At 49.6% G+C, this 27,282-nt stretch overlaps 1 protein-coding gene across 1 annotated transcript in view; it reads right to left on the reverse strand.

The window, feature by feature from the left end:
- Positions 1-14,413: 14,413 nt before the first annotated feature.
- The window catches only part of KLF13 (KLF transcription factor 13), a 50,963-nt gene continuing 38,094 nt past the window's right edge, over positions 14,414-27,282 (reverse strand). Inside the window, exon 2 of the mRNA XM_047086854.1 lies at positions 14,414-20,499. Within this exon, the coding sequence (XP_046942810.1) occupies positions 20,210-20,499 (290 nt within the window). The 3' untranslated portion in view covers positions 14,414-20,209. The remainder of the gene's footprint in view (positions 20,500-27,282) is intronic.

Genomic DNA, 27,282 nt, shown 5'->3' on the forward strand with positions numbered 1-27,282 from the left:
GGAAAGAAGATACAGTGACTACCAGGACAGAGGGCTCCCTCAGACTGGGTGGTCAGGGGTATGTGTCAAGGAGAGGAAAGGTAAGAAGGAGCTGGTGTGTGCAGGAAGAGGAAGCATCCAGCAGCACACAGCAGCTAGTACAGTCTCTAGACGGCAGCCTCTCAGTGATTCCAAGGACAGATGGGAGGCCAGAGAGGGTGGGTGGTGGGGGAGGAGAAGCAGGGGACAAATGGCCAGAGAGGGTGGCAGGACCAGTGTGCAGAGCCAGGGTTTTATTCCGAGGGTGACAGGAACACATCATGAGATTAAGCAGGGGTCACACTTTTAAATGGTCCCTCTGGTTGCGGTGGAGATAGATTTAGGACTAACCACAGTAGACAAGACCACTCTGGGCCAGTGCCTGTGGCAGGGCAGTCCTGCTCACCCTGGGAACCCTCCTGGGCCCCCGTGGGCCAAAGCAGTGAAAGGAATTCTCCCAGAGCCCTCTACCCCACTCCAGTGCAACGGGAGATTTGTTTTATATCTTCAAAGGGTACATTTTGTCAATAAAATTCAGAGCTTACTTTATTTAAAAATTAAAAAATTAATACTCAATTCAACAAAGTCCCAGATATAAAGGGACTAGTTCTTCCTTCAGCTTTTAAATTCTCTTACTAAATGGCTTATTTTATACATAAACCTAGCAAGTTTTAGTCATCACTTTGTTCAGGAAGGGCTTTGATTTATGTTTTGGCCCATCCACATATTTTGTTAATTATACTCCTTTAAATGTTTTAAACTACATATGTGCATTTAATTTTAATTTGATTTTAAGTACTTCAATTGTATCAATGAAAAAAAAAAAAACCTTCCCAAGTACTTCAGTACTGTTTTATAAATCTAATACATTAAACTATAGAGACTCACATTCTCTGAGTATTCCAATACTGTATAAGAACTTAGATTTCTAGTTAAAAATCTCAAGTCTAAATTAATTACTCAATTATGGCTTTAAATTCTAATTAGAAAGTTGGTCTATGAGTCTAATCGCCCAGATTATCTTAAACATGACGAATGCTGGAAAGACCAAAAGCATCTGTTTAAACAATGTTAAAATTGTGGGTTTCCTTCTCTTAGACATTTGGATTGACAATTCTACAGTTTTGTCATCCAAAATAATATCAGAGTTACCTTTCTAAGAAATGTCGGGCTGTGTTCTTGGCTGGCAGAACATTTACTGTTGGGAGAGGTCCTGCCTCGTGCCTGTCTGCCCGGCAGGCTGGGCCTGACCTACAATTGCTCTTCCAAACCCTTCTCCAATTTAACAGAGAGCCAGTCTTCCCAGTCAAGTCTCTAGACACGAGTCACCTGTCATCTAATTCCTGTCTCTATTCATAGATGTTTGCAGTCCCCACACTCCTGACTTTACACTTTTCTCCAACTGGCCTATGTATTGCTTCATTCAGTTCTGGATTCTTTTCCAGGTCTTCCTATCTATTAGGAGGCATTTAAATGGCATCTGGCTGACTGTCCCCCAGCCTGGTGACACCTGACTTCTGCTGCTCGATAATGTTGTCCTCTGTGTTCTGGCCGTCTTTCCCTAACCAGTCAAGTAGACTGTGCTGTTTGGTGGCCCCAGCCCACCCCAGACAGATGTCCAGCAGCACAGACAGGATGACAGGGGTGTCCCAAACCCCTCCATGGATCTGGAGTACCAGTCTGTGTGGGGAGAAAGCCCCAGCCATGGGCACCCCCTAGAACCAGCCTCCTAGCAACAACCCCACTCACCCACTCACCCAGACTGGTATATTCAGAGATGGACAATAACAAGTGTGTGTGAGAACATGGAGTAATTGGAAATCTCATTCATACACTGCTGGTGGAAATGTGAAATGGTACAGAAGGAAAACAGCCTGGCAATTCCTCAAATGGTTAAACGTAGGGTTACCACATGACCACATGACCCAGCAATTCCACTCCTAGACCCGAAAGAAATGGGCATATGCCCACATAAAAACTTGTGCATGAATGCTCAAAGAAGCATCATTCATGAGAGTCATAAAGTACAAACAACCCAAATGTCCATCAACTGATGAATGGATTAAAAAAAGTGGTATATCCATTCAAAGGATAGTTATTCAGCCATAAAAAGGAATGAAGTACAGGGGCACCTGGGTGGCTCAGTCAGGTAAGCATCCAACTTCAGCTCATGTCATGATCTTGCAGTTCCTGGGTTCGAGCCCCGTGTTGGGCTCTGTGCTGACAGCTCAGAGTCTGGAGCCTTCTTCAGATTCTGTGTCTCCCTCTCTCTCTGCCCCTCTCCTACTCGCAGTCTCTCTCTCCCTGTCTCTCAAAAATGAATAAACGTTAATTTTTTTTTTAAATTGGGGCGCCTAGGTGGCTCAGTCGGTTAAGTGCCTGAATTTGTTCAGGTCATGATCTCATTGTTCATGAATTCAAGCCCCGTGTTGGGTTCTCTGCTGACAGCTCAAGCCTGGAGCCTGCTTCATTTTCTGTCTCCCTCTCTCTCCGCCCCTCACCTGCTCATGCTATGTCTCTCTCTCTCTCAACAACAAATAAACATTAAAAAAATTTTTTAATTAAAAAAAAAGGAATGAAGTACTGATATGCCCTATAATATGGATGAACCTTGAAAATATTATGATAAGTGAAAGAAGCCAGACCAAAATGCCATATATTAAATGGTTCCAATTCACATGAAATAGTCAGAATAATAAATGACTGTGGGGGGGGGAAGGGGAATAGTGGGGGTGAGAGATAAAGGGTATGTTTTAAGGTGATGAAAATGTTCTAAAATTGTCTGTGGGGATGGTTGCACTTATCTCCGAATATACCAAAATCCATTGAATTGTATCCATGAAGTGGGTGAATTGTATGATATATGAATTATACCTCAATGAAACTGTTGTAGCAAAAAATGTGTGCCCAGAGAAATCTTGTTTCCACTCCTACTCCCTCTGCCTGTATCCACAGGACTTCTTTTTGCAAAATAAGTGAAGTGTATATATATACATATTTTTTTAATGTCCCCTACTTTCTTATAAAAGTAGTAGTGTCTTATGTGAACAATTTGGCACCTTACTTTTTTTTTAATTTGTTTTTTTTTAACTTAACAGTGTATCCTAACGCCAGCTGTTTCCATGTCTCTCCGTCTTTTCGATGGGTACCCAGGACCCCCTGGTGGGGGGTGTCATGCACCACTAGGAACACCCATGCCTACCTGTTGCTTCATCTCTGTCCTGGTGGTTCACTGGGGGAGGGTCCTGAATCCAGGCACACTTGAGCGCTCTTTGGTGGCTATTGCGCATTGCCGCGCCCTCCAGCTCCGTAGCTGGTCCCTGCCGCCTCCAGCTTCTTACCTGCAAACCGGCTGTTGTGGGAGTCAAGCAAGTTGATACTGGTCGAAGACGTAGAACAGTGTCTGGGACATAATGACCATGATTTAAGTGGGAACTCCTATTATCATTACCCTCACCTTCAAGGCCAAGCAAGCCAGTGTCTGGCTGGGAAGATCCGCCTGCCACCTGGCCCGGTGCCTCCTCTTTGTGCTTTGAGGGCAGAGGCAGCCGACGCCTCACCGCAGAGTACAGTGGGGCTGAGTACAGTAAAAGGGGGAGACAAGTAAGGGCATGAGCAGGGGCCTTCAAATGGAAGAACAAAGGGTGGGACAGCCTAAGTGCATCCTACTTCGGTCAGAGTGATTCTGGGAGGGGCCGAGAGTGATGGGGCAGGTGTGCTCCCCTCATGAGGAGCATTTGTGCAGAGGCCTGCACAGAGTGAGGAGCAAACCTTGCTATCTGGGTCAAAAATTTCAGAGGCCCCGGGCAGGGTTTACTTGCTGTATGCCAGACTCTGCAGGGAAGCCCGTGTGGTTCCAGCAGGGTAGGGGCTGGCAAGAAGGTAGAGGTGAGGCAAAGCTCTGGGAGAGGCACATGCCAAGTCAAGTAGGGTCTGGCTCCATGTGAGTGGGAAGGGAAGCCACCTTCAGGTTCTCATCAGAAAAGTATCCACCCATCTTCCTCTAGAGTTGTAAGGCTCCTGGGGGGGGTCTGGGTTGGACATAAGTTGCATGTAGCTTGTCAGTGGTGGCTGCTCTCTTAATCCAGAGAGGAGAAGACGGGGTCTGGAGCCAGAGTGGCCTCTGGGGAGGTGTGGCAAAGCCTTCAGAGAAGGATCTACTTTGATGATAGGGCCAACAGAATTTGCACCTGTCCATCTCCATATGCAGCAGGGCCTAGCTGAGCCCTGGGCATGTATCCAGAGTTGTTAGCACAAGCCTATGTCTGCTGCAGAGACCTCCCGGAAGCTTCCAGAGATAAGAGGGTAAGAGTGTCAATAGAGGAAATGCGTGTGGATCCCCAGATGGGGCTCTAGGCCCAGTTCCCACATGTGACCCACGTCTGAGGTCCATCCAGAGTCCACATTGTTAAAATAACATGAACAGACTCTACTGAATTTCCAAAATGACACCTGTCCAAGCTACTCTGGTCCTCCCCGAGATATCCTTGGGGGTCCTCTGGACATTATGGCCCCAAGGGCTCCAGAACATGGAAGAAGGAGCCCCATGGGATGAAGCAGAGCAGCAGTGGCCCCAAAGGATAAGCATGAGGGAGCAGAAGAGTCACTGGGATGCGCCTGCAGACCTCTCTAGTAGGTGGAGGACAAAGGACATGTAATCGTGGACCAGAGAAACCTGGGGATTCTGGTCTGGTAGGGGAGGACCTTGGGGCCACTGTCCTCACAGATGGAGCATGGCAAGACCTCGAGAGGGCTCCAGGCTCAGCTCCTCACTCGCTGTGGCCACAGCCAGGTATGTGGCCTGCGGAGCCTCAGTGTGCCTTCTGTAAATGAGGATGGAGTCTCCTCTCCCTGTTTCCTCCGGGGGGATCATCATCAGCATTAAATGAGCTCATTTGAGTAAAAGCACCTTAAAATTGCAAAGTGCATAGAAGAATGCAAGTTACGATTATCGTCACTGTTCCCTGAAACTATGGCATCCTCTTTCTATCACATAAGTAGTGTGTGTGTGTCCCAGAGTGGATTATATTCTCAGAACCAGAGGGTTGAAAGACATTTGGGGGTTAGAAATACAAACTGCAGCAGCAAGGGCAGCATCTAGGAGTCCTTGGGCCCGACCTTGGGCGGAAGCTGAACGCGGAAGCCGAAGGGCGCTTCCTGGGGGGCAAAGGGCAAAGCCAGAAACCCACCCCGCTCTGGTATGGAAGTGGGTAGATAGTGCGAGGGTGGACTGGGGCACTCCTGGGGACACAGGATGCAACGGGAGGATTCAGATGTAGGTGGAGACGCTGTGGGTGCTTGCATGAACGTCTGGTGTGGGAGGGCCCACGGGTGTGGCGGGAGCCTGAGACAACACGGAATGCCATCTCACATGGAACTAAGTGGAGCTGTGAAGGAAAGCAGAACTTTGGGAAGGGTGAACCCTGACAGGCGGGGTCTGGTTTAGAGGGAGAGGCTGGATGTGAGCACCCAGCCTCGGTGAAGAAGCCCCCCTGCCTCTAGCCCTGTTGTCACATGAGCTGACTCTTTGACAACTACCTGTCAGCCCACACAGGAATCCTGAGCCTTCCTGGTTTCTACAGAAAACCCTCTTCGCTGGGAGCAGTTGATGAATTTCAGGAATTTACTGGAGCCTTGGGAAGCAAGGCTGGCTTGCCTGGCCCCTCTTACCTTCCTCCTTCCCACACCTCTTATCCCCTCTCCCTGAAAGTTTCGAGGAGCCCCTGAAGGCCTGGACGGAGCAGTGTCCCATAGCCTCAACCCACAGCCTCACCCACGGCCCCGCCCACAGCCCCGAAATCACCGCCCACCGTCCCGAAAGCCCCGCCCAAAGCGTCACACATAGCCCCGCCGACAGCACTAGGAGCTCCGCCCACAGTCCCCAAAGCCCACACAGCCTCCACAGTCCTGCCCACAGCCCGGCCCACAATCCCCTCAGCCCTGCCCACAGCCTCGCCCACAACTCCGCCCACAGTCCCCCACCTCCCCGCCTATAACTCCACCCTACAGTCTCCCAAACTCCCCCACAGTACTCCCTACAGACCCACCCCGCAGTCTCCCACAGCCCTCCACCTGGTAGAGGAGGCTCAGGCGGTGAGAATCCCGCATCCTTTCCCGCTTTGGTAGCCTAGTTAAGAGTCAGGACAAGGTGCTTCCAGCCGAGGCGGCCTGGGCACTGGCTGGGGACAGGGATGCCAGGGAGGGCTGGAAAAGAACAGGAGTGTGGTCTGGGTCTTAGAGGATGTGTGAGATTTGAGTAAAGAAGCCCATTGCAACTCAGCGAGCAGACCAGGAGATAAGAGGGAAGATAAATGAGAGGATAATCCAGGACAGAAAAAGTGAAAGTAGAGACAAGAGATACAGAAGGTTGACTCTGTAAATCTACCTTCAACTACTATGAAACAAAAAAGGAGAGAACATGAAGTGAGGAAAATTTGCAACAAAATATCAGAAGAAAACATTTCCAGGTCTAAAGAGACACATGGGACAGAGAATGAAGGAAAAATGACCTGCCCTTAGAAATATCTGCATGAAAGCACAAAACAACAGGGAGGAAGAAAAGGTTGAAAGGTTGCAAAAAGGGTAAAAGTAAACAGTTTGCTGCAAAGGAGAATCACAGTGGTTCAGACTTCCCATCAGTAGCAATAGATGTAAGAAGACACTCGGGAAGTAATTTTGAACCTAGTTTTCTATACTTGACCAAATTACCACTCAGAGTATGAGACAGAATAAATATATCTTCACACCTCCAAGGATTCAAAAATATATATACACCTCACAAATATCCTCCCTTGGACAGTTACTTGAGGACATACTGCAGCAAATTGAGAAAGAAAACCAAAAAAAAGACACGGCGTCTGGAGTATAGAGTATAGAGTGACCCTCTCTGGGGCAGTAGAGGGAGTCCCAGGTAACAGCTGTGCAGAGTCAGGGAGCAAGCAGCCAGATTGGGGCAGGAGCAGGGGCCATGCTAGGGAGGAGGCCTTGGGAACAAAACAGTGCTAAAATTGACGCTATGGCAGAGGCACCTTATAGTTTGTTAATAAGAAGGAAGAAAGGTAATTAAAAACTACAGAGGAGGGGCACTTGGGTAGCTCAGTCAGTTAAGTGCCTGACTACAGCTCCGGTCATGATCTCACAGTTTGGCAGTTCAAGCCCCATATTGGGCTCTCTGCTGTCAGTACAGAGCCTGCTTAGGATCCTCTGTTCCCTTCTCTCTCTGCCCCTAACCCACTTGGCACTCTCTCTCTCTCTCTCGAAAATAAATAAGCATTTTTTAAAAAGCTACAGAGGGAAAAATGTATATAATGAAATTAAGTCTCAAATATAAAGCAAACTAAAAGAAGATATGATTTTAAGCTATTGATGGAATGAAGGAATGAAGTGTGTTCACCCAACTTGCCCTGGATGCTAAGAATATCCTTCTGTAGGCTCACAGAGAAGGAAATGTCCCCTAGTCCAGGGACTGGCTGTGCAGTGCGGGACATGTAACACGTAAATGCTCGCAGCCCTGGCAGGTAGAGGCTCCCGCTGCTGTGCCACCTGAATCCACCTTTATTGTACAGTTTGCAGGAGTACATGACGGAGGGGCAGAGAGGGGCAAGAAGGGTGGATGGTAAGGGCCCTGGGACCCTCACCTTCCAGAAAGGGAAGTAGAGACATGGGCCAAAGGTAGGGTCACATCTATGAGAGAGAAACAGCATTTTGTAACGCTTCAAAGGGAACCTACAGAGTTCAAACATTCCTTGTCATGTAAGCACAGGGTGGATAGATGGAATTAATCAATCTTCTTTCATATCAGGAAGCCAGTCTATTTCGTCAAATGCTCATAAATCACAAAGCAGGAGGACAGACAAGCATTTCATTGAGGCATAGGGAATAACTAACAAGATATTTAAAAAGAGAAATGATTAAAAAAAAAAAAAAAGGGTTAGCCCTGGGGTGGTGGAATGTTTGGTGGCTGGGGCCCGGGGGTGGGTGGGGAGCAGGAGGAGAGAGATTATTTTATCACTAGGTTTACTGGTATTTGTTTTTTTAACCTTGTATTACTTTGATTAAAATTCATAAATGTTAAAAGTGAAACCAATGATTGAATTACTTCCAAAGTCCTTGAACACCATGACAACACCCCATAAAGCAAAGTAAACATATTTTGCTCTTTTACTGGAACTTTCTCAATCAGTTTTGCAACCATCACCAAATGTATACAAAGCATGCCTTCCTTACTCTACTGTATACATGAAGAAAAAAAAAAAAAAAAAACAGTTCCAAACATTTACCTAAGGGTACAGTGCCAGCTGGGGTGATGAATAATGAGCCCCAACCTCCACCCCCAGATGGCGCCTCCAGGTACCACAGCAGGTAACCAGGACCCTACCCTGCACTCAGGGCCTGCATCCTTCCCTAGTCTCAGATCAATGAACACTTCTCTCCTTGCAGAAGCTTCCCATCCAGGAGCTCACCTCCCCCCCGCCCCCCAGTCCCCGCCCTGCCGCTTCCCTCTGACTGGAGGAGTTCTATTTTTATTTCTTGTGTTGTACAGCTTCTGTCCCAGCCAGCAGCCATGCTCCTGGTGCCAGGCTTTGCCCAGCGTGGGGGGTAGCCCAAAGCCATCACAGCACACTTCAGGCTGCACATTGCAGGGATGGCCCTCAAGCCTGCCTGGACAAGCTCAGATGCGGGAACCAAATCCTTGGACCATGTAAAATCGTCAAACATTTTACATCTAGAGCAAATATGGAGAAAGAAAAAAAACCTGTAACTCCCACCACCTAGCAGGTACAGGTGAAGCCCTCTGAGCCACCTGCCCTGACTTCCCCAACATGCTCTGCACACTCGGCTTATGGGTATGGATGCACGAAGAACACATGTCATTGCCCTGTGTTTCCAGCGCTCACAAGCATGTCACTCTATGGCAGTGCTTCATTTTTGCAGTTTGCTTTCTTTATGCAGCACTGCTTTGGGATAAGTTTGATGCACTTGCTTCTGCATTGTGCCTTTGCACAGTTGTGCGGACAGCCACTGGGCACGTCCCTCCTTGCATGGATGCATGTTTAGGAGCCCTTGGGGTGTGTTTGGCTCTCCATAAGGTCACAGTCATGGACGCCAGTGGACATCTCCTGGGGGGTGGGAGGTGAGCTTCCCAGCTTACCTTTGACAAGCTCTTAGCTTCATAAAAGTGCTCTGGTAGTTTTTAATTACAAAAGTTATACCTGAGTGGGTGTGAAAACTTAAAAAAGAAATAAAAATAAGTAAAGAAAAATAATTTGTAATTTCTACTAAACATAAAACTGCTTGAGCTTTGTCTCTTACCAGTAATCTTTCTATGCATATATATATATATATATATATATATATACACACACACACACTATATATACATATATATATACACACACACACACTATATATACATATATATATTATTACATTTTTAAATAACAGGTGAGAAAATTTTTTAAATAACAGGTGATTATAGTTTACAAACTGTTTTATAACCTGCCTTTTTTACTTAATATATTGGATACTGGAGATAGTAGATGTCACATAGTTAAATCAATCCCCTATTCATATTTATGCTATTTTAAACATTTTGGTATTTTTAACAGATAGTTTTCTTTTAAGTGTTTTATTATTTAATATTTGCTGCATTCACAAGTGTGAATGGAAGTGTGAGTTTTGACACCCCCCCACCCGGCACCCACCCAGGCACAAGCCGGTCACTACTGACATTGACCCTGGGCACCTCACAGGGTCCTGTGCTCCCCACGGTAGAGGTACCCACTCTCCTCGACGTGGGCTTTGTGCTTCCATTATGCAAAAAGCTCAAGCACTAGCAGCAGCTGCTCTCCCCAAGGTGAAAGATTCACATAAGCAATTCCCTGGACCATGGTTGGGAGAGAGCTGCAGAACCCTGAATGGAGCCACCCTCCCTGCTCTGGGTGTCCTGCCCTTGCAGGCCTGCGATCAGTCTCAGCTAACCTTCCACAATGTGCTTACAGTTAGAAAGGGCAGGAGACAGGCAAAAGACAGGGCATAGCTTTCGTTCATCAGAGCCAGCATTCAGTAACCGTTTTCCAAAAGCAATAATAAATCAATAAGCAGACCTCATGGGGTGTTCTGCGTGCTGAGGACTCCTCTGAGGAGCAAGCCTATTGATTATGCAAATCATATTGATATTTATTGTTGATACTCACCCAGTGCTCCTGGGGAATTAATAAATAACTCACTGCCCTGCTGTGAGAATGGGAATAGGAAACACTATGACAGAGTGACAGGGACGGGGGCAGAGAAGCAGACTAAATCCCTGAGTGCGGCTTCTCCAGGCCTCACGCTGTCATGGAACCCGTTTGTCACTGAGGGTAATGACTGCAGGGCCATCTGTCTCCGGTGTGGGGAGCAGGTAGTCATGGCTGCATAGGAGCCTTCGTGGGGAAAGGGATCTGCTTGGCTGTGGGAAGGGCCCTAACAGGAGGCCTGAGCCTCGTAACTGCTGGTGACTTGGAGGTTGCAAGTGGGAGTGGAGGCCAGGCCCAAGGGAGCCTGGGCACAGGCGCAATTCCAGCTGACTTGGCGCCTGACATCTGGGGCCTCCATGCAAACTTCACAACAAGCCTGTGTGGCCCCCAGCCAAGGCTGTTTCCCTGCTGAGGAAGGCAAGGTTCAGAGAAGGACCTCTCTAGGGCTGTTCAGGCGGCACGTTCAGAACTGAAAGCTGGGTCCAGCTGTGTCTGGTGCAGAGACTCAGCCTCGCTCCAGTGAGATGGCTGCGAGAGGGACAATCACTTTTTTATTTTTATTTATTTACTTTTAAATGTTTATTATATTTTTGAGAGGGAAAGCATGAGCAAGTAGGGGCAGAGAGAGAGGGAGACAGAGAATCTGAAGCAGGATCCAGGCTCTAAGAGCACAGAGCCCAACACGGGGCTCGAACTCACGAACTGTGAGATCATGGCCTGAGCCGAAGTCGGACGCTTAACCAACTGAGCCACCCAGACACCCCGCTTTTAAAAAAAGAACTCAAGTACAGTGACTAATATTTTCATTGTTGTTATTTCCACTTTTCAGAGCTGACAACTGAAGGAAAATACTGTGAAGGGCTACAAAATGCAAGTGGCAGAAGCCCAGTCCAATTTAATTTACTGTGTGACTGCAGGGTTCTCCCACCATGCGGGAGTTGATCAGGCCCAGCGTTTCTCGGCTGTAGCCTGAGTGGCACCGTGCTCTCCCTTGGCTCAGGGCAGGTGCAGCAAGGCTGTGAGGACCGGGGCAGGTGGGGAGATTATCCCAGACTTGCTAGATGGGCCTGATGTAGTCACAAAGGCCCTTATAGGAGGGAAGTTGGAGGTCAAAGAAGAGAGAAGTTGCTGTACTTTTGGCTTGGAAGATGGATGCAGGGGCCAGGAGTCAAGGCATCATTTCTTCAATCAAGAAAAGATGTTCCAGAGGGAACCAGTCTTGATGACACCTTGAGTTTAGTCTTATCAGATTCATTTCAGATTTCTGACATCCAGAGCTATGATGAGCAGAGCAGAGAATAGAAATGTTTTGCCTTAAGCAACTACGTTTGTAGTGATTTATTACAGCAGTAATAGGAAACTAACACAGGCTGTATGCTTCCAACACCATCTCCATCAAAACCTGCCTGTCCTGTGCACCACTGCTGTGGAGTCTCTGATCCGTGACGGTGACAAAGTTAGTGTGGAGGTGGCCACCTTGCCAGGAGTAGCCAGGTGCCATCGCTGGGCTAAGCCATTTTCCTCTCATTAGACCTTAGAAGTGGTGCTAATGGCGGGAATTTTATGGTGGGATATGTGAGGTTTGATAGGGGGTACTGAGCCACCCAGGTCCTCAGAATCAGTTACACAGTCTAACGTGTTATTTGAAGCCCTCTGCAGTCAAGCCCAACCCACCAAACACCAGCCTGCACCCCCAACATGACTGACAAGGCCACAAAGAGATAGTTTAAGAGGATCATGCCCCAGTGGGTCCTCCTGAAAAATATTGCAGCCTTAGTTTTGCCTACTAAACAGGCTCCCATCCAGAATTCTTTTATGGCATTTGTGGCCAGTAGCATTTCAGCCTCTGCTTGAATACCTCCAGCAGTGGGGTGGCCACTGTTTGCAAGCCAGCACCAAATGATGGTAAGTTCCTGTAGTTTGTGAGCCATGGCCAGCCTCTGCCCTCTGACAATGTCTCAACCAGATGCCAGCCTCCACCTTCTCAAAGACAGCACTGTCTGGTTACTCCCAGGCCCTGTGTCCCCCAGAGACCTGCTGCAGGTCAGCACCAACCAGCCATAGGCTGGATCGCCTCCAGATTCGATGTGGTAAAATGGGTCTATCTTATCTGGTATAGGCACACTTCATCTTGCTGGCTATGATCAGGGACTTGCTGTCCTTCTACTGGCTGCCAATGTCATTTTGAATCCTCACTCTGTTACCCAAGAACTTTACTACTACATTCCCATCTAGGTGCAAACCCTCCCTGACACAGCATACTTCACCTAACTGCCCCAAGTTTGACTTTGTAATGCAAGGTCCTGATAAAAAAGCAGAGGGTGTTGGGCAAGGAGTGTCTGGGGGCTGACCACTCTGTAACACCCAGTACCTGCTCAGTTCTGATATCCTATTATCACAGACCCTCCCCCCACACTGCTTATGTGCTGTTTATGCCACACGCAGTACTGCATTGGTTTTTTTTTTTAAGTTTATTTATTTTAAGAGGGGGGAGGGGCAGGCAGAGAGGGAGAGAGACAGAGAGAGAGAGACAGAGAGAGAGAGAGTCCCAAGCAGGCTCTGTGCTCTCAGAACAGAGCCTGACGTGGGGCTCAATCTCAGGAACCATGAGATCATGACCTGAGCCGAAATCAAGGGTCAGTCACTCAACCTACTGAGGCACCCAGGTGCCCCTCATTGCATTGGTTTTTTAAACACCAGGAAAATCTATCGCTTGAACATTTTCTTCCTTCTATGCTACTGGGTGCCTCTCAAGGTCTCAGGACACCCTTAGGTCTTGAGATGGAGGCTTCCTGAATGCCAGGCCCCATCTTCTGGAAAGGAACACCAGAAGGAACCCAAAACTTCTTGCAAACCTCAGCAGCGATGTCACAACTGATGGCTGCATTTGCCCCCACCCTGTTAATATTTATAAAGCATTTGGGCTCCTCTCAACACACACCTATTTATGGAAGTGAATCTATTCAGCTTGCCGCAATCAGGGAGTTCCTGAGCAAAAAGGAACAGTCTCTGAGAAGGCAGAACGATCGCCTTCCTGGGAAAATCCTCTGACCAAGACTGGGCTCTGTCTCCATATTAAAAGTTTTTTGTTTGAAAACAAGCCCTGTTTTCCTAACAGGTGTCAGTCCCCTAACAGGGACTTCAGAGCTCCTCCTCCTAATCTATGCTGCAGGAAAGATTTTATCAGGAAACACCTGCCGGTGTAGATGTTTTCCAGGTTTAGGAAAAATCACCTTTGATTGACTGCAGTGCTTTTCGTTATTACTATTTTCCATTTTGTGTTTTCATGTGTTCTCTAAACAATAGGCGATCACGTAAGAATCAGGCACAGACCCGGATTCAGTCCTGGATGAGAACCTGGCTGGGGGCTGCAACGGCAGGGCTGCACCTGCACCTTCCCTCCATGCTCTTCGGGCACAGGTCTGGGGCCCATCTCTTCCCACCAGCTACAGGCTTTATACTGCCTGCTATGGAAATGCCCTGATTTGGGTGGTAAGGGAGCAGCCAGGGGTGCTTAATTATCACAGGAGACTTGAATGAGCTCTGGTATCAACACATACCATGCCAGTCCCCAGCGCCCCAGACCTGGCGCTTGTGGCAGTGTGTTTTGGGGTCCGTTCCCACAGCCAACCTCAGGGTCTTCTGTGGCTGCAAACAGGTCACTCTTTGGGCCCTGGGCAGGGACAAGGGGAGCAGGCAGCCATCTGGCTGAGTGACAGTGTATAGTCTGACAGACTTTCAGACCCTCGGAGGGCAACTGGAGTTGAGAAATGGGGCTGCTGCCCTGGGGAGCAGGTGTTTATGGGGGGGTTGGTTCTAGGGACCAACACTATGCCCTGCTCAGGGTCCTGTCATCACTGCCTCCCTGGGGTCTACCTTTCTCCTTGGTGTTCTGAAGGATGGAATTGTCAGGCTGAGCTTTTTGTGGGGGAGGGAGTAGAGTTGAGGGTAGGGAATGTGATAAGCTGAAATAGGCAGGGGACAGCCAGAGGGGCACCCACTTTCTGCAAAGCCTTCTATTCTATAAAAGGCCTACAAAGCTCAGGGTCGGTTACTGCCCCTCAGGCAATTACGTACAGCTGCTGGAGTTGGTCCATTTTGGTCCCTCCCCTCCCCCACCCCGGGCCTCTCCAAGGAACCAGCTCTGGCAAATAAAATAATGAATCATAAATTTTATTTCAAAATGTAAACGTCACTAAACATGCATACACGTTAAAACAATAAAATTTACAATTTAGTTAATTTTTTTTTCTTTTTGCATAGGACATCATTACAATATAGAATCTATGCCATACAAAATACATACAAAGTTTTATCCGAGCAAGCCAAGGCCAGATTGGGAACTGTACAACTGTAATACTTCACTGTAGTGATCCAGGAAAGATGAAACGTGGCCTTCGGAAGCATGGTGTGGTGCTGGTTAAAAAGAAAAAAAAAAAAAAAGTTCCTACAGAAAAGGAAAATGTGTGCTCCATGGAAATGGTCTTGGACCCTTGGATTCTGCCTTGGGATTTTGGCAAACGATTCCAGAGAAACTCCATCAATGGCTTTGGATGGGGAAGGGGTCATTTGTGTGGGTCTGGGGTGGCTGACTCATGCACCCAACATATCCACACAAGTTATTCCTGGTTCTGTGGGAACCACAGCAAGCCCCAGGCCCCACAATGCATAGCTCGTGCTGACGCCGTTGAGCCCTTGGGATCCCCGGCACTAGGCACATGGACTCTCCGGGCTGAGACTAAAGAGCGAAGCCACCCACCCACCCACGGGCACCCTTATCAGGAATGGCCACCACACTGCTCCCCAAGTGGTGTCTGAGCCGCCCTGGGAAATGACCCTCTCACCCCACACAGAGGGCAGGCTGGGGAGGGATCCGGCCAGTACACCCAGCCCTTGTGCTCTGAGTGGGAAGGAAAATCTTTGACCAGACCTGTGGCTGTCTTGCAGGCATTCAGCTCACACATACTTGGGTTTCTAAGTGAGCGTGTACAGCATCCTGTCAATGTGTCACTAGGAAGCTTCCCTTGAGCCCTAGGAGAAAGCTGCTCCTGTGGTCCACTCCCCTCCCATCCTGTTCATCTTTAAATAAAAGTAGTAAGGTTTTAAAGCTGCATAAGAAGGGAGAGGCTGGGCAGGGCCAGCTGGACACACTGCCAAGTCCAACATTGCTACAGGGGGTCAGTAGAAACCAAGAAACCAGGTATGGCCCCTCTACCCTCATGGATCCGGGGCTCACAGCTCCCACCACCGAATCCAATCTTCTAACCAGTGATGGACAGGACAGTGAGTGGGGGAAGGGCCTCTCCCTAAATGACACTCAGGCATTTATCAGTAGTAAGCTGGATTGTACATCCAAATTCTGGTACAAAATTCTCTGGAATGTGTCTTGGACAAACCTTCGAAACCTAACCTTAGAATGAGGAACATCAGTCATAGAGGCAGGCTTTTCCCAGGGCAACCCTGCATTCAGAAAGTGTTAGCCCACACCCTCCATTTTAGCTTTGGAAAATACGGCCACCAGAATCGCATATGCAATCTTTGGATAGCAAAAAAGATGTGGGTGACCTACAAAGCATTTCTTACTGGTCTCAATGTGACCAATACATCAGACACTTTAAACCTTCCAGCACTGTGTTTTTGACTGAATGACTTTGTAAAAATGGGTTAAAAAAAAAAAAATCCATGATACCTGCCAGAAGTCAAAATCATCAGGTAGCCTGGTAAACAAGCCCAAATCAGGAGTCAGAAAACAAGGGGATGCTATTGCTCAGATCATGCTTTCTTGTTAGGTGGCACTCCAGCTTGCTGAGGATGAAGTCCCCAAGGAGTGCTAGGACCCTGTGCAGTCCACCTTAGCACCTGCTTCTGGCAAGAAAGGAGGCTGGGTCTTCTGAAGACTGGGCTGGGCAGCAGAAGGCTCAAATGGAGACCCCAGTTCTGCCACACTCCTCTTGGGACCCTAGAAAGCCACCAGCCCTCTATTCATGTCCCAAAAAGTGGGCTGGGGGCCACCTGTGGCCTGTCTGTCCCTATCTCTGAATCACCTTCCACTGGTCTGAGCGGAGAGCCAGGGCATGGTGAGATCTGGGGACCCCACTGCCACTGATGTTTGCACCTGGAGGCTGCACCGTGGCGAATCCTGCACCTGCCCGGTTGCATGGCCTCAGAATAAAGGGTGGGGGGGTGTCCTGCACCTCAAAGTGCCATAAGTGGGGGTGTAGTGGGATGCAGGTAGGGCACCTCCAGGACTATATTCCCATCAAGGGCATCACTGCCTGTTCCTACATAGCACCCTACAGAAGAGGACCCAGGGCCCTTTGTGGAAACGGCTGTGTTCATCTGTTTCTTTCTGGATGGCTGTAGGATTCAGTGGGCATATGGGGAGCCAACAACTGGTCCCCTAACATGGCTGATGCAAAGAGGGGCTTTCTTATTTGGGATGTGAGCTAAACACCAGCCTGCTGATGGTTGGGTCCAGGGTCCCTTTTAGGACTTTTTGGAGGGGAATTCTTCCTTTGTTCAGGCATCCTTCATCTTGAGACCTCTGCCCCCTTGGCCTTTGAGAACAAGTCTGCTACAAAATAAAGGTCTGAGTTTTCACTATTATTTCTAGGAGTCCTATGGGTTCCTCAATCACACTGAAGCCGGGCAAGCATGGCCATAAACCAGAAAAATGAAAGACCCTGAAACAGACCCAAGCTGGGAAGACATTCTACATTTCAGAAGAAAATGCAGGTTGTTTCAAGAGCGTCCACCCCTTTCAGCGGGGGCCCAGGGGGGCCAGCTTTCCAAGGTCCACCGCCCCCTTCCACAAGCACTCATTTCATGATGAGATGCCAGTGAGAGCCCATTTAAACCTCACCAAGGTTCATGGATTTTTCCCACCCTTCAAGTGAGATGAATTTTAGCCCCAGATGAGTTGGCATGGTCCGACTGGAGCCCCGGGCCTAGTGCCCAGGGGTGCCAGGCGGGAATTCTCTCCAGGTGCCCTAAGTCAGCAGAGCAGTGCCCCATCTCCCAGGCCAGGCCCCTAGAGGAAGGACCACACCCTGCCATTAGACCAGCACTGCTTTGGGAACGAAGACACACTCATTTGCCAAAAATAGCCAATGCCTGCATATTTCTGTTTTAAGGCAATGTTACCCTTCCATCTATCCGACGGAACAGCCCTGGGTCATTTAGAGGAAAAATTAAATTAAGTGCTCTCTTTGGAAACAGCAAACACCCGCTTTCCCTCCCCCACCCCCCACCCCACCTCTAAAACAAACCAGCTCTTCTTTTATTCCAAGATGACTGGGTTTAGAGTCCTTACTCCCCTTCTTATGTGCAGACAGAAGTGGGGTTAGAAACCCTCCTTCTGAGATGCCAGTACGCAGATCACAAGGAGACTCCCGGCTCCTCCAGAGGACAGCATTTTGGCCTCCCAGAGACCCACAGCCTCCTCTCTCTGCCTTCGGGGACCCGTGGACGGTGAGCACACCAAAGGACTTTGGAATAAAATTCCTGAACCTGGAATGTGAGTTCCTGAGACATGAAATGTATTCAGAGTGTGGCTTTCTCTGCCTCACACGGAAACAACTTTGGGAGGGGCCTCTGAGGGCCTTCCGGGCCTCACTTTGGAACTGGGCAGGAGGATTTTTCACACTGAGCACTCAGAGCGCTCTTCTGTCCAGGTCTCTACAGGATATTCCACCCTCTCTCCCAGACCAAATGCAAGCAGGCAGCCCGAGTAGGGCCCAGCAGCCAGGGCAGTGAGCTCTGCACCCGATCCCCTGGCCCTGCCTGGCTTCCACCCACAGCAAGAACAACGCTACTGCCCCACCTGGTACCTAACATGCTACTTGGAAGCCACCACCATGCCACCCGTCAATCCCAGATGACACACAGTGGAGTTAGAAAGGGGCACCCAAGTGCTGTCAACAGCAGACTGCCACCCTTGTGGTCACTATGGACAGAAGGTGCTGGCCCAAAGCAACGGCCACAGGCTGTGAGCACCAGCCAGGCCTGGGTGTCTACGGCTTCTCTGTGCTGCACCCCATGCCGTGACAGGGTGAGGGTGGAAGCAGGGTGGTCACAACCAAGGCACTCTGGGCCCAGGAAGCCCATCTATAGCCCTCTGAGGTCCCAAGGGTCATTCCTCCTCACCAAAATGAGCAGAGGTCTCTGCAAGATACCCCAAGTCCACCCTAAACCCACCCCCCACCCCAACACACACATACACACATACACACACACACATACACACACACGCACTGTCCTGGGGGCTTGAATTTACAGGCCCCAAATCTCAGGAGGAAGGAAAGGGTGGTGCCTGGGCAGCACTCAGGTGGAACCTCCAAATGTCTGCAGAGGAGCAGCACGCTGGAGCCCAGCCTGACTGCCTCACCAGGGCTCAAGGTTGGGGCTCCACGAGAAACTGCTCAGCTCTCTGCTCCTCCTCCCCTGGCAGGAGAACGCTGGCGATGGAGCCCCCACAGCCCTAATGTGCCACAGGCAGGGTGTGGGCTGAGGCCTCCCAGGCAGAAGGGGAGAAACGGGAGGGAAAGGGAGAAGTCCAGGGGGTGCAAAGCTCATGGAGAAGCTGGAGGTTTGCTAATTCTGAGTTGGGAACACGGTGGGTCTGAGCAAAGTATTTCCCACAACTTTCTGTCTGGTGTTCCCTGGGGAGCAAACAGAATGCACGTTCTCCGACAGCATTTCCCATAACATCTGCTTCACCACTCCCGTAAAGTTCCAAGTCACAATGTTCCGGTCTCTTGCTACAGAACTGTCTCTGTGAAGCACTGAGCGATGCCGCATGCACGACCACACACACGGGGCCTCTGGCAAGGTGGCCCAACAACCTTCCCCATTGTTTCCAACAAAGGTGTCTTGATAGCAGGACGGGTCCAGGAGAACACAGGAACTGGAGGCACCAGAGACACTTTCAGACATCTTTGAAAACACCAAGATTCCTAGCCTCTCTTTTCCAGTCAGAAAACATGATAAAAGTGAGAGGTCCCCATGTACCTTCTGCAGGACACAAACTAGCCGGTGTCCCTGTGCAGGGCATGCGCCTCAGGCAGGCCAAGGGTGGGGCAGGTGTGGCCCAGGCCCTGTCGCATTGGACTTCGGATGGTGCAGTGGTCTGACTGGCTGGGGCTTGCACCTCTGCTCCCAGTGCTGAGAGGCCCAGAGAGAGGCTCCTGGAGGCAGGGACAGGGAGACTGGCAGGGCCCCGCAGAGGGTGGGCGCCTCTGTGGTCTCCCCAGGTGGAGTGCTTCTTTCGCCCAGCACAGCTTAAGGCATCCCTCTGAATCATCTATGTCCTGAGCCCGGCCGGGCTTCTGGGGCAGAGGCTGGCGGCTGCGTGGAGACTTGGGGCCCCCTGCTGAGGAATCTGGCCTGGAAGCAAATGTCAGCGACCACATCCGCTCCGAAATGACTGACGGACTAACCCAAGGGCCAGACACTGAGCTCCACCTGCATTGCTCAGTCTTTGTCCCCAGTGTGTTCCCGAACCTAACAGAAAACTCCAGAGTGCAAATCTATGTACAGAATAAGGCGGCAGGAAGGGGGTGTCCTCACTGACCTCGTGGAACATGTCCATCCCTGAGAAAGGGGGGGAGGGGTTCAACACCACTGAATCTCACCTTTGTGGGTATGTTTATTGTGCAATTTGTGGATGGTGTTTTTTGAAAATTTTTTGTTTCGTTTTTTTACAAATTCACTTTGACACCTGAGGTGAAGAAAATTGTCTGTTGTGTTGTTGTTTTGACTCCAGAAAGTTCTTTCTTTCTCATTACAAAAGGAAAAGACACGGCATCACAAAAGGAAGAGCGAGCATATCTGCTCATGGCTGTAGTAGGGGCGGAGGGTCCTCGCCGGCCAGGGGTGGGCGGGGCCCGCGGAGGGGTGGGCGGGGCCCCGCGGAGGGGTGGGCGGGGCTGTGCTGCGTCGGGCGGCGGCCGCGCTCAGGGCGAGCTGGCCGGGCTGATGGTGGGGCTGCTGGCATCGGAGCGGCTGTAGTCGCTGAGGGAGCCGGTCCGTGAGCCCCCGCTGCGCCGCTGCAGCATGCCCGGGTGGAAGTTGGCATGGCGGCGTGCGTGCTTCGTCAGGTGGTCGCTGCGCATGAAGCGCTTCTCGCAGATGGGACAGCTGAACTTCTTCTCGCCTGTGTGCGTGCGGTAGTGCCGGGCCAGCTCGTCGGAGCGCGCGAACTTCTTGTTGCAGTCCTGCCAGCTACAGGCGAAGGGTCTCTCACCTGCGGGGCGACAGGGCAGCGCATTAGTCACCGGTCCTGGCCCTGCCCTCCACGCAGCCTGCTCCTCCCCATCCCTAGCCGCGTCCCCTCCCTTTCCACCGGCCTGTAACCAACCCATCAGGGCAAACATGTGCCATGCCTGTGCCCTCCAGCCAGTACCCAAGGAAGGCAGCAGGCATCTCCCAGGATGAAATGGCAGCTTCTCAGTAACTGTGATAGCAGGGCCCAAGGCCCCTAGCGGTGGCAGTCCCAAGCACACGGCAGAGCATGACCCCCAACAACCTGTGCAGGCACCCCTGGCCCTGGCCTGAGGGGAGATCAGGCTCATCTTCAGGCTCTGAGATTGGGAATCTCAGAGGTAGGACTTGCAGGCCTACCAGGGAGGGTCCAGCTGCCTCACACTGGCCTGAAGGGAGCCACACTCCAGAGCCCCACACCCCTGCAGGGCCAAGAGACAATTCCCAACCTGAGTGCTCTACTACTATTCTGATCCTCAGTTTCCTCATCAATAACATAAGGAGCCCAGACCAGGTAATTTGCTTCTCATGTTGCTCTTTCAACCTCCAGTGTGGCCAATAGGTAACAGCCAGCAGAACAAGAGGCTGCAACAGGCTCTTGCAGACCCAAACACAGTGACAGACAAGGGTGGCTACCCAGAACACTCCCTGACAGAGAGGTAACGAAGGTAGACTTCAATGAGGACCTCACCCCTCCCATCCCTCAGAGCAAGGAACAGGCCATCATTTACCCAGGCAAACTCTGAACCACAAAAAAATGGTATCAACTGCTCAGGGAGAATCAGCAGGGGCTTCTGGCACCCCAGAATGCAGCCCTTATGGCACTGGGGGTGGCCACACCACCACCCTTTCCATTCTCCAGCCCCCCCCCCCCCCCCCCCCCCGCCCCCGGCCCTAAAGCCTTCAGCCAGTCCTTGAAGCTGGTGCACCTGTGCCCAGCAGAGGAAATCCACGCCACCCACCCTAAATGAGCCCATCAACCTTAAATATAAACACTCAAGGATGGCCAGATGGCGAAGGAAAACCAGCAAGATGAAAGGGAAAAGGCCAAGAGCAACAAAACAAAGCTGACTCCAGAGGAAAAAGAGTGAAGCCATGAGACAGAAGAGAATGTCAACCTAAAACTTTAAATTAGTATTCTGAGAAAATTTTCAGACAAAATTTCATGCATAAAGTGAACATGATACCATCAAAAGGAAGTTCAGAGAACAAAAAATAGTGTTTAGAAATTGAGAGTATTATTGCCCAAACAAAAATTTCATAGAGCAGATGGAAATATACTGAAGGAAATACCCCATAAAAATGGAACAACATCAAAAAAGCTCTGAAAATATGTGAGTGTTGCAGGGTTCTCTGCCTCCTAGTAATGCTGAAACTAAGAGCATGTGTGGCTGTATATGTTGTTACTGATTTTACAGGGGCTTTGGGGGGGAGCAGGAAAGGGGGTGTGTGGGAGGAGAATTCAAAATCAAGAGAGCAAACCATCATATCCCAAAACTATCTGATAGTTACAAATGATAGTTCAGAGTTACAGGGAATCAATCCTGGGGGTGCAATATATTTAAATAATTTCTGTTCGTTAGAAAAAAGAAAAGAAAAAAATGGAGGAGAATAAATTACCAAAGAAACAAGAAAACAGTATCTGTCAGAATCAAACAAGACAGGAGAGTAACATGGAAAGGGCTGGCAGAGAGGTGGGCAGGGTAGTAAGTAAAGGCTCCTGCTGCAGGAATTTCTGCAATGCTGTGAGAATTTCTGCCAAGTCAGAACACTGGGTAAAATGAAGAGATCACAAAACTTATTAGAAAGAGGTGAGAACAAACACCAAGTCAACCATGAGGGAATACCAGACTTCTTGTAAATCACACTGGATGCTCGATGAAAAAGAAACGGGGTCTTCCAAGTTTACCTCTCAAACTCCAGCAAAAATGAGAAAAGAAAAAACGAGAAGCCAGGGAAATTAGTGAAAAATGAAGGGGCATCTCAGGATAAGAGTGAGGCAGAGACCTGGTGGCCACAGAGGCAGGAATCACAGGGGGATAGTTTCAAGAAGAAGGTGAATTCCATGCATCAGAGAGTATGATCAAGAGGCTGAATAAACTTCAGGACACAGTGAAGGCACATACTATTCTTTGGTTAAAAGAAAAAAGAGAGGCAATTACAAACTCCAGGAAAAACAGAAGACATGCAAGAAAACTGGGATCTAAATTTGAAGTAATCTAAAGTGCTATAAGATATGAGCCATCAGGGAAGAGCTCTGAGCCAAACACTGTACTACGGGCTTTTTGTATGTTATATTTATCTTTCACAACAACCCCATGAGGCAGCAGGAGGGAATGAAATCCCACCACAGGCCCTGGCATATGGAAGCAATCTTTACACAGTTATGGTCATGTGAACCCTAGCACTAGTTGTCAGTATTTAGAATCAATGTTATAGACAAAGCCCATACAACTGACTCATGGCCCCCAGTAGAGAATGTGGATTTAAGAGAAAGGTAGGAACACACACATGCACAAAGGAAATGTCTCAATGAGTTTAAAGTTATAAGGATAATCAACAACAAAAAAATTAAAATAATATATTCATCAATTCAGGAGGAGGTGAGGGGAGGGGTAGAAATGAGGTAAATCCTTCAATTTCATGGCAGGGAGATAACGCATCATATATAAATCTGATACATCAAAGAACAGTAAATATATATATATATATATTATATATATATATATATATATATATATATATATATATGTATGTATATATCATATAATTCATTTATGGCAGTAACTACCAAGACAACTAAAATCAGAGCAGTGTTGGTCTCTAGAAAGTGATGCCTCACTGGGAACAGGATTTTTTGTTGTTGTAAGCTCTTCTGTATTATGTGTCTTTTTAGAATTGAATACATTGTTAATTGGTTCTGGAGGAAAAAAAATCTCGTCAACAAAAAAAGTTTGAGAAATGCTACATGCTAAGTCCAGTCTAGGAACTTCACAATGCACATTGGTCATTAGATGTTTGGAAAGGTCTAGCATTAAACACAACAGTTTCATTTTCCTGTGACTAGGTGCTGAGTTCAAGAGCTTGGTGTGCCACGTCTGACAGATGAGGCTTAGATCTGTTCTCACAGTATACTGATGTGTGTGGCCTCAGATAAGTACCTTATTGCCTATGGTAGGGTAAAGAGTGCTCCCTGAAAAAGATGTCCCGGTCCTAATCCCTTGAACTTGTGATCTTATTTGGAAAAAGCATCTTTGTAGATACAATTAAGGTAAGGGTCTTGAAATGAGATCACAAGTGTCCTTTAGAAAAGAAGAGAAGAGAGGGCCAAACGATGACAGAGGAAGAGACTGGAGTGATGGATCTATAAGCCAAGAAACTCCAAAGACTGTAGGGCAGCCCCCAGAATCTAGGAGAGAAGCATGAAATGGATTCCATCTCTCCACCCCACCCCCAGAGCCTTCAGAAGGAAAAGAGGTGGGCAAGGTAGTGAGCTGCAAACACCTTGATCTTAGACTTCTGCCCTCCAAAACAGTGAGAGAGTGCATTTCTGTTATTTTAAGCCACCCAATTTATGGTAATTTGTTATGGTAGCCACAGGAAATGAATATACTACCACATCCTTATAGTGGGGTACACATGGTGATCCCATGGGCTCACACACACGACCAGACCTTGGCACTGTGCCTGACACATGCCAAATGCTACCTATGAAATGTTAGCTATTATTATTGCTCTTATCCACTATTTTTTACACCTGTGTCTTCTCAAATTTAGGCCCATGGTGGCAGTAGGGGAAGACCAACCCAAATTCAGACTCACCCTTGCTTTCTAATAAACCCTGGGCCCTCATTGGGAGCTTGTCCTTTTCAAGGTCCTTATGTTTGCAGCTCTGGGAAGCATGTGAGGGGTATAATTATAGGGCTACAATGATGTGTGGGCCACACAGAACTGTAGCATCCAATAGGATGGGATGCTGGTACCAGGTAGCCTGGAGTGGCAGAAGGCAAGGAAAGTCCAGCATCACCCCTAGGCCAGCACACAGCTCTTGGTCCATCTGGGTAACAGCAGCTCAGCACTTTTATTGAACACAGACTTGCTGTCTGGCCCTGGGGACAGGGTCATTATGCAGAGTCCCCCCGATTCCATCCTTTATACCTCTGTCAGCCCATTCCAGGAGGGTAGACAGCAATAAACAGATGAATATATCACTCAGAAGTTACGATTCATGCTGGCAAGGATCAGCACTAGGGTCTGGCAGGGCCCGCCTCTACATGGTGACATTCAAGCAGCACCCAGGAGGCTGATGAGGAGCAGCCAGAAGAATCGAGAACAGCTGGGGGAAAGGCAGCCTGGACAGGGGGACAGAGTCACCCACAGTAAGGCTCATACTTGTAGTGAGGGACCGAAAGAGTATTTGTTCATGTGGGTTATATCCATTGATATTCATCATATTAGAAATTAAAACTGAAAAAAGATTTAAACTCAAGCACATTCCTGTAGCTGTCAGGGGGATGTCATCACACATCATGTACCTTCTGGAATATTTCATTGTATTCTTTTGAGAGAATAAGGGACAAATAATATTATTATTTTGAAAATAGTTTTGACCTCATGGTCTCCTGGAAGTATCTCAGGTACCTACAGGTGTCCCTGGGCCTCACTTTGAAAACTGCTCTTCTAAGGACTGACTCCAAGGTGGTGTGACTAGGCGGAGTGAGTATATAGGGATCGTACACAGAGTAGAGTGGGGCCCAGCAGGGAGTTGGCCACCCAGACTAAATGAACCCTAGGTTCCCTCCTGCTGGGCTCAATTCTGAATCTGCCTCCTCTTGGGCATGTGATAGGAGGACACAATAGTACCACAGGGCCACCACAAGGAGAATGCTCAGTCTAGCTCAGAAGTGACACTGGCCCTCTCAGGATAGGAAACCTGATCAGAGATTCCAGAACCCTGAAAGGAGATCAGCCCTTCTGCAGCATCCTGCCTGATACCTAAGACTGGGATGGGCCCACTCCAGTCCCCCTGCCCTCACTTTCCAAAGGCAGGGCTGTGGGACAGAATGGTGAGAGGGACTTGGGAGGGGGAGGCAGAGTGAGAGCAAGGGGGTAGAGGTCAGGTCTTGTGGGGTACAGGGTGCACAGGGAGGGAGCGAAGGAAGCTGGGTGGGGAAAGGCTGGGTCACTATGGGAGGGGGCTTGGGAGGGGCCAGGCTGCAAGTGGCAGGACTGCGAGACAGGGGATAACTGGTCGGTACAGGGCGGGGTGCTGTTGGTGCACCGTGAGGGGGGCAGCTGGGCAGCAGGGGCGCCTGGGCCAAGGGCTCACGGGGTGCAGGGCGGGGGTTACATAAATGTTCCTTGGCGCTGCGATGAGGCTGTGAGAGCGATTGCCTCATCTTATCAGGGAACACTGCGTCCCACATGCTCCTCTTGCCCAAGCCACAGGCCTGGGCTGGGACAGTGTGTTCCTCCCAGAAGCCGCAAGAAGCCAGGCTAAGAGGACAGGGGCTTTCCTCCTGCCCAAGCCCCCGACTGAGCGCCCAGCCCAGGGCCCTGCCCCCTGCCCCCTTCCTGGCAGCTGCACCTGCACGTGCAGCTTGGGAAGTGTGCATGTTTCAGCTCACACCCTGAGCCACTGAGAGACTCCCTCCTGCTCTGACCCCTGTCCAAAGGGCATGCTCCCAATTTTCTCAATTGCGCCAACCAGTTTGGGCCAGACTGCCAGCTCCCACAGATGATTGGGTCCCTCCTGGCTCCAACAGCACCTGCACATGGCAGTTTTTGGTCTGTGAGCCCCTTGTGGGCAGTCCTGGGGGTCCTTTTGCATTGCAAAAAAAAAAAAAGACCTGGAGCCAGAACAATGTCTGTAAACTAGTGCCTCTTCTGCCTGTGGCAGTAAGTGATCTCCCCAGTTGGCCCCTCGGCCTCCCGCTGGCTCTTCTCAGCTCAGGCTGGCTGTGCCAACCAAGGCTCTGGGAAGCCTCGCTGAGCTCCCCTCTGTGGAAGAAAGAAGGGAGGGGATGCATCTCTGAATAGGGGGCCCCCGGGGAAAAGGGCACATGGATCCATTGACTTAACAGGGGTACCTAAGATCACATGAAAAGACCTCAGTGAGCATAAGGAATCCCCACGGGTGTGTGTCTGGGGAGCGTGGTGAGGGGTGGGCCTGGTCAGAGAGAGGCTTCCACAGAGATACACCTTTTCCCAGGCTCCCAGGCCGCAGCACCCAGGTCCTGAAAGGAATGGGCTGTCACTCATCAATACATAGCTCTGTTCAGTGGCCCCTGGTATGGGGCCACCTCCAGCTCCCCACATCAAGACTGACATGTTTTTCATACCAGCGAGTCCCTCCTGCTCACCCTCCCATGCTGGGACAGATTGGGAGATAGCCAACCATTGGGGCCAATCAGCTGTCAGCCTGCAAGGAAACCCAGGCCAATGGGCAGCCTCGGGGTCAGCAGAAAGGCCTGTCCCCATTATGGAAAGCAGACTTTCCTTTCTTTAGAAGGCCACTGGCTATTTCATTGATCACTGAAAACGCCCGTGGTTTATAGACCCACGTGGAGCTGACATGCAGATGCCCTCTCCTGGGAAGCTCCAGCTAGAAGCGCTTACCCCCATGGTACAAGTGGAGGAGGTGAGGCCCCACTCAGTGGGGACCCCTCTTGTCCTAGGACTCTGCCTGTAGCCAGAGAGGTGCTTTCTGCATGGAAGCAGCCCTGCACCCACCCCACCCCTGCACCCCTACTCATTTGTCGATGGC

The sequence above is a fragment of the Lynx rufus genome, unplaced genomic scaffold (assembly GCF_022079265.1).
Source record: "Lynx rufus isolate CCGP_SWC_20201006 ecotype Redwood Valley unplaced genomic scaffold, mLynRuf1.p SCAF_21, whole genome shotgun sequence".
Taxonomy (NCBI): Eukaryota; Metazoa; Chordata; class Mammalia; order Carnivora; family Felidae; genus Lynx; species Lynx rufus.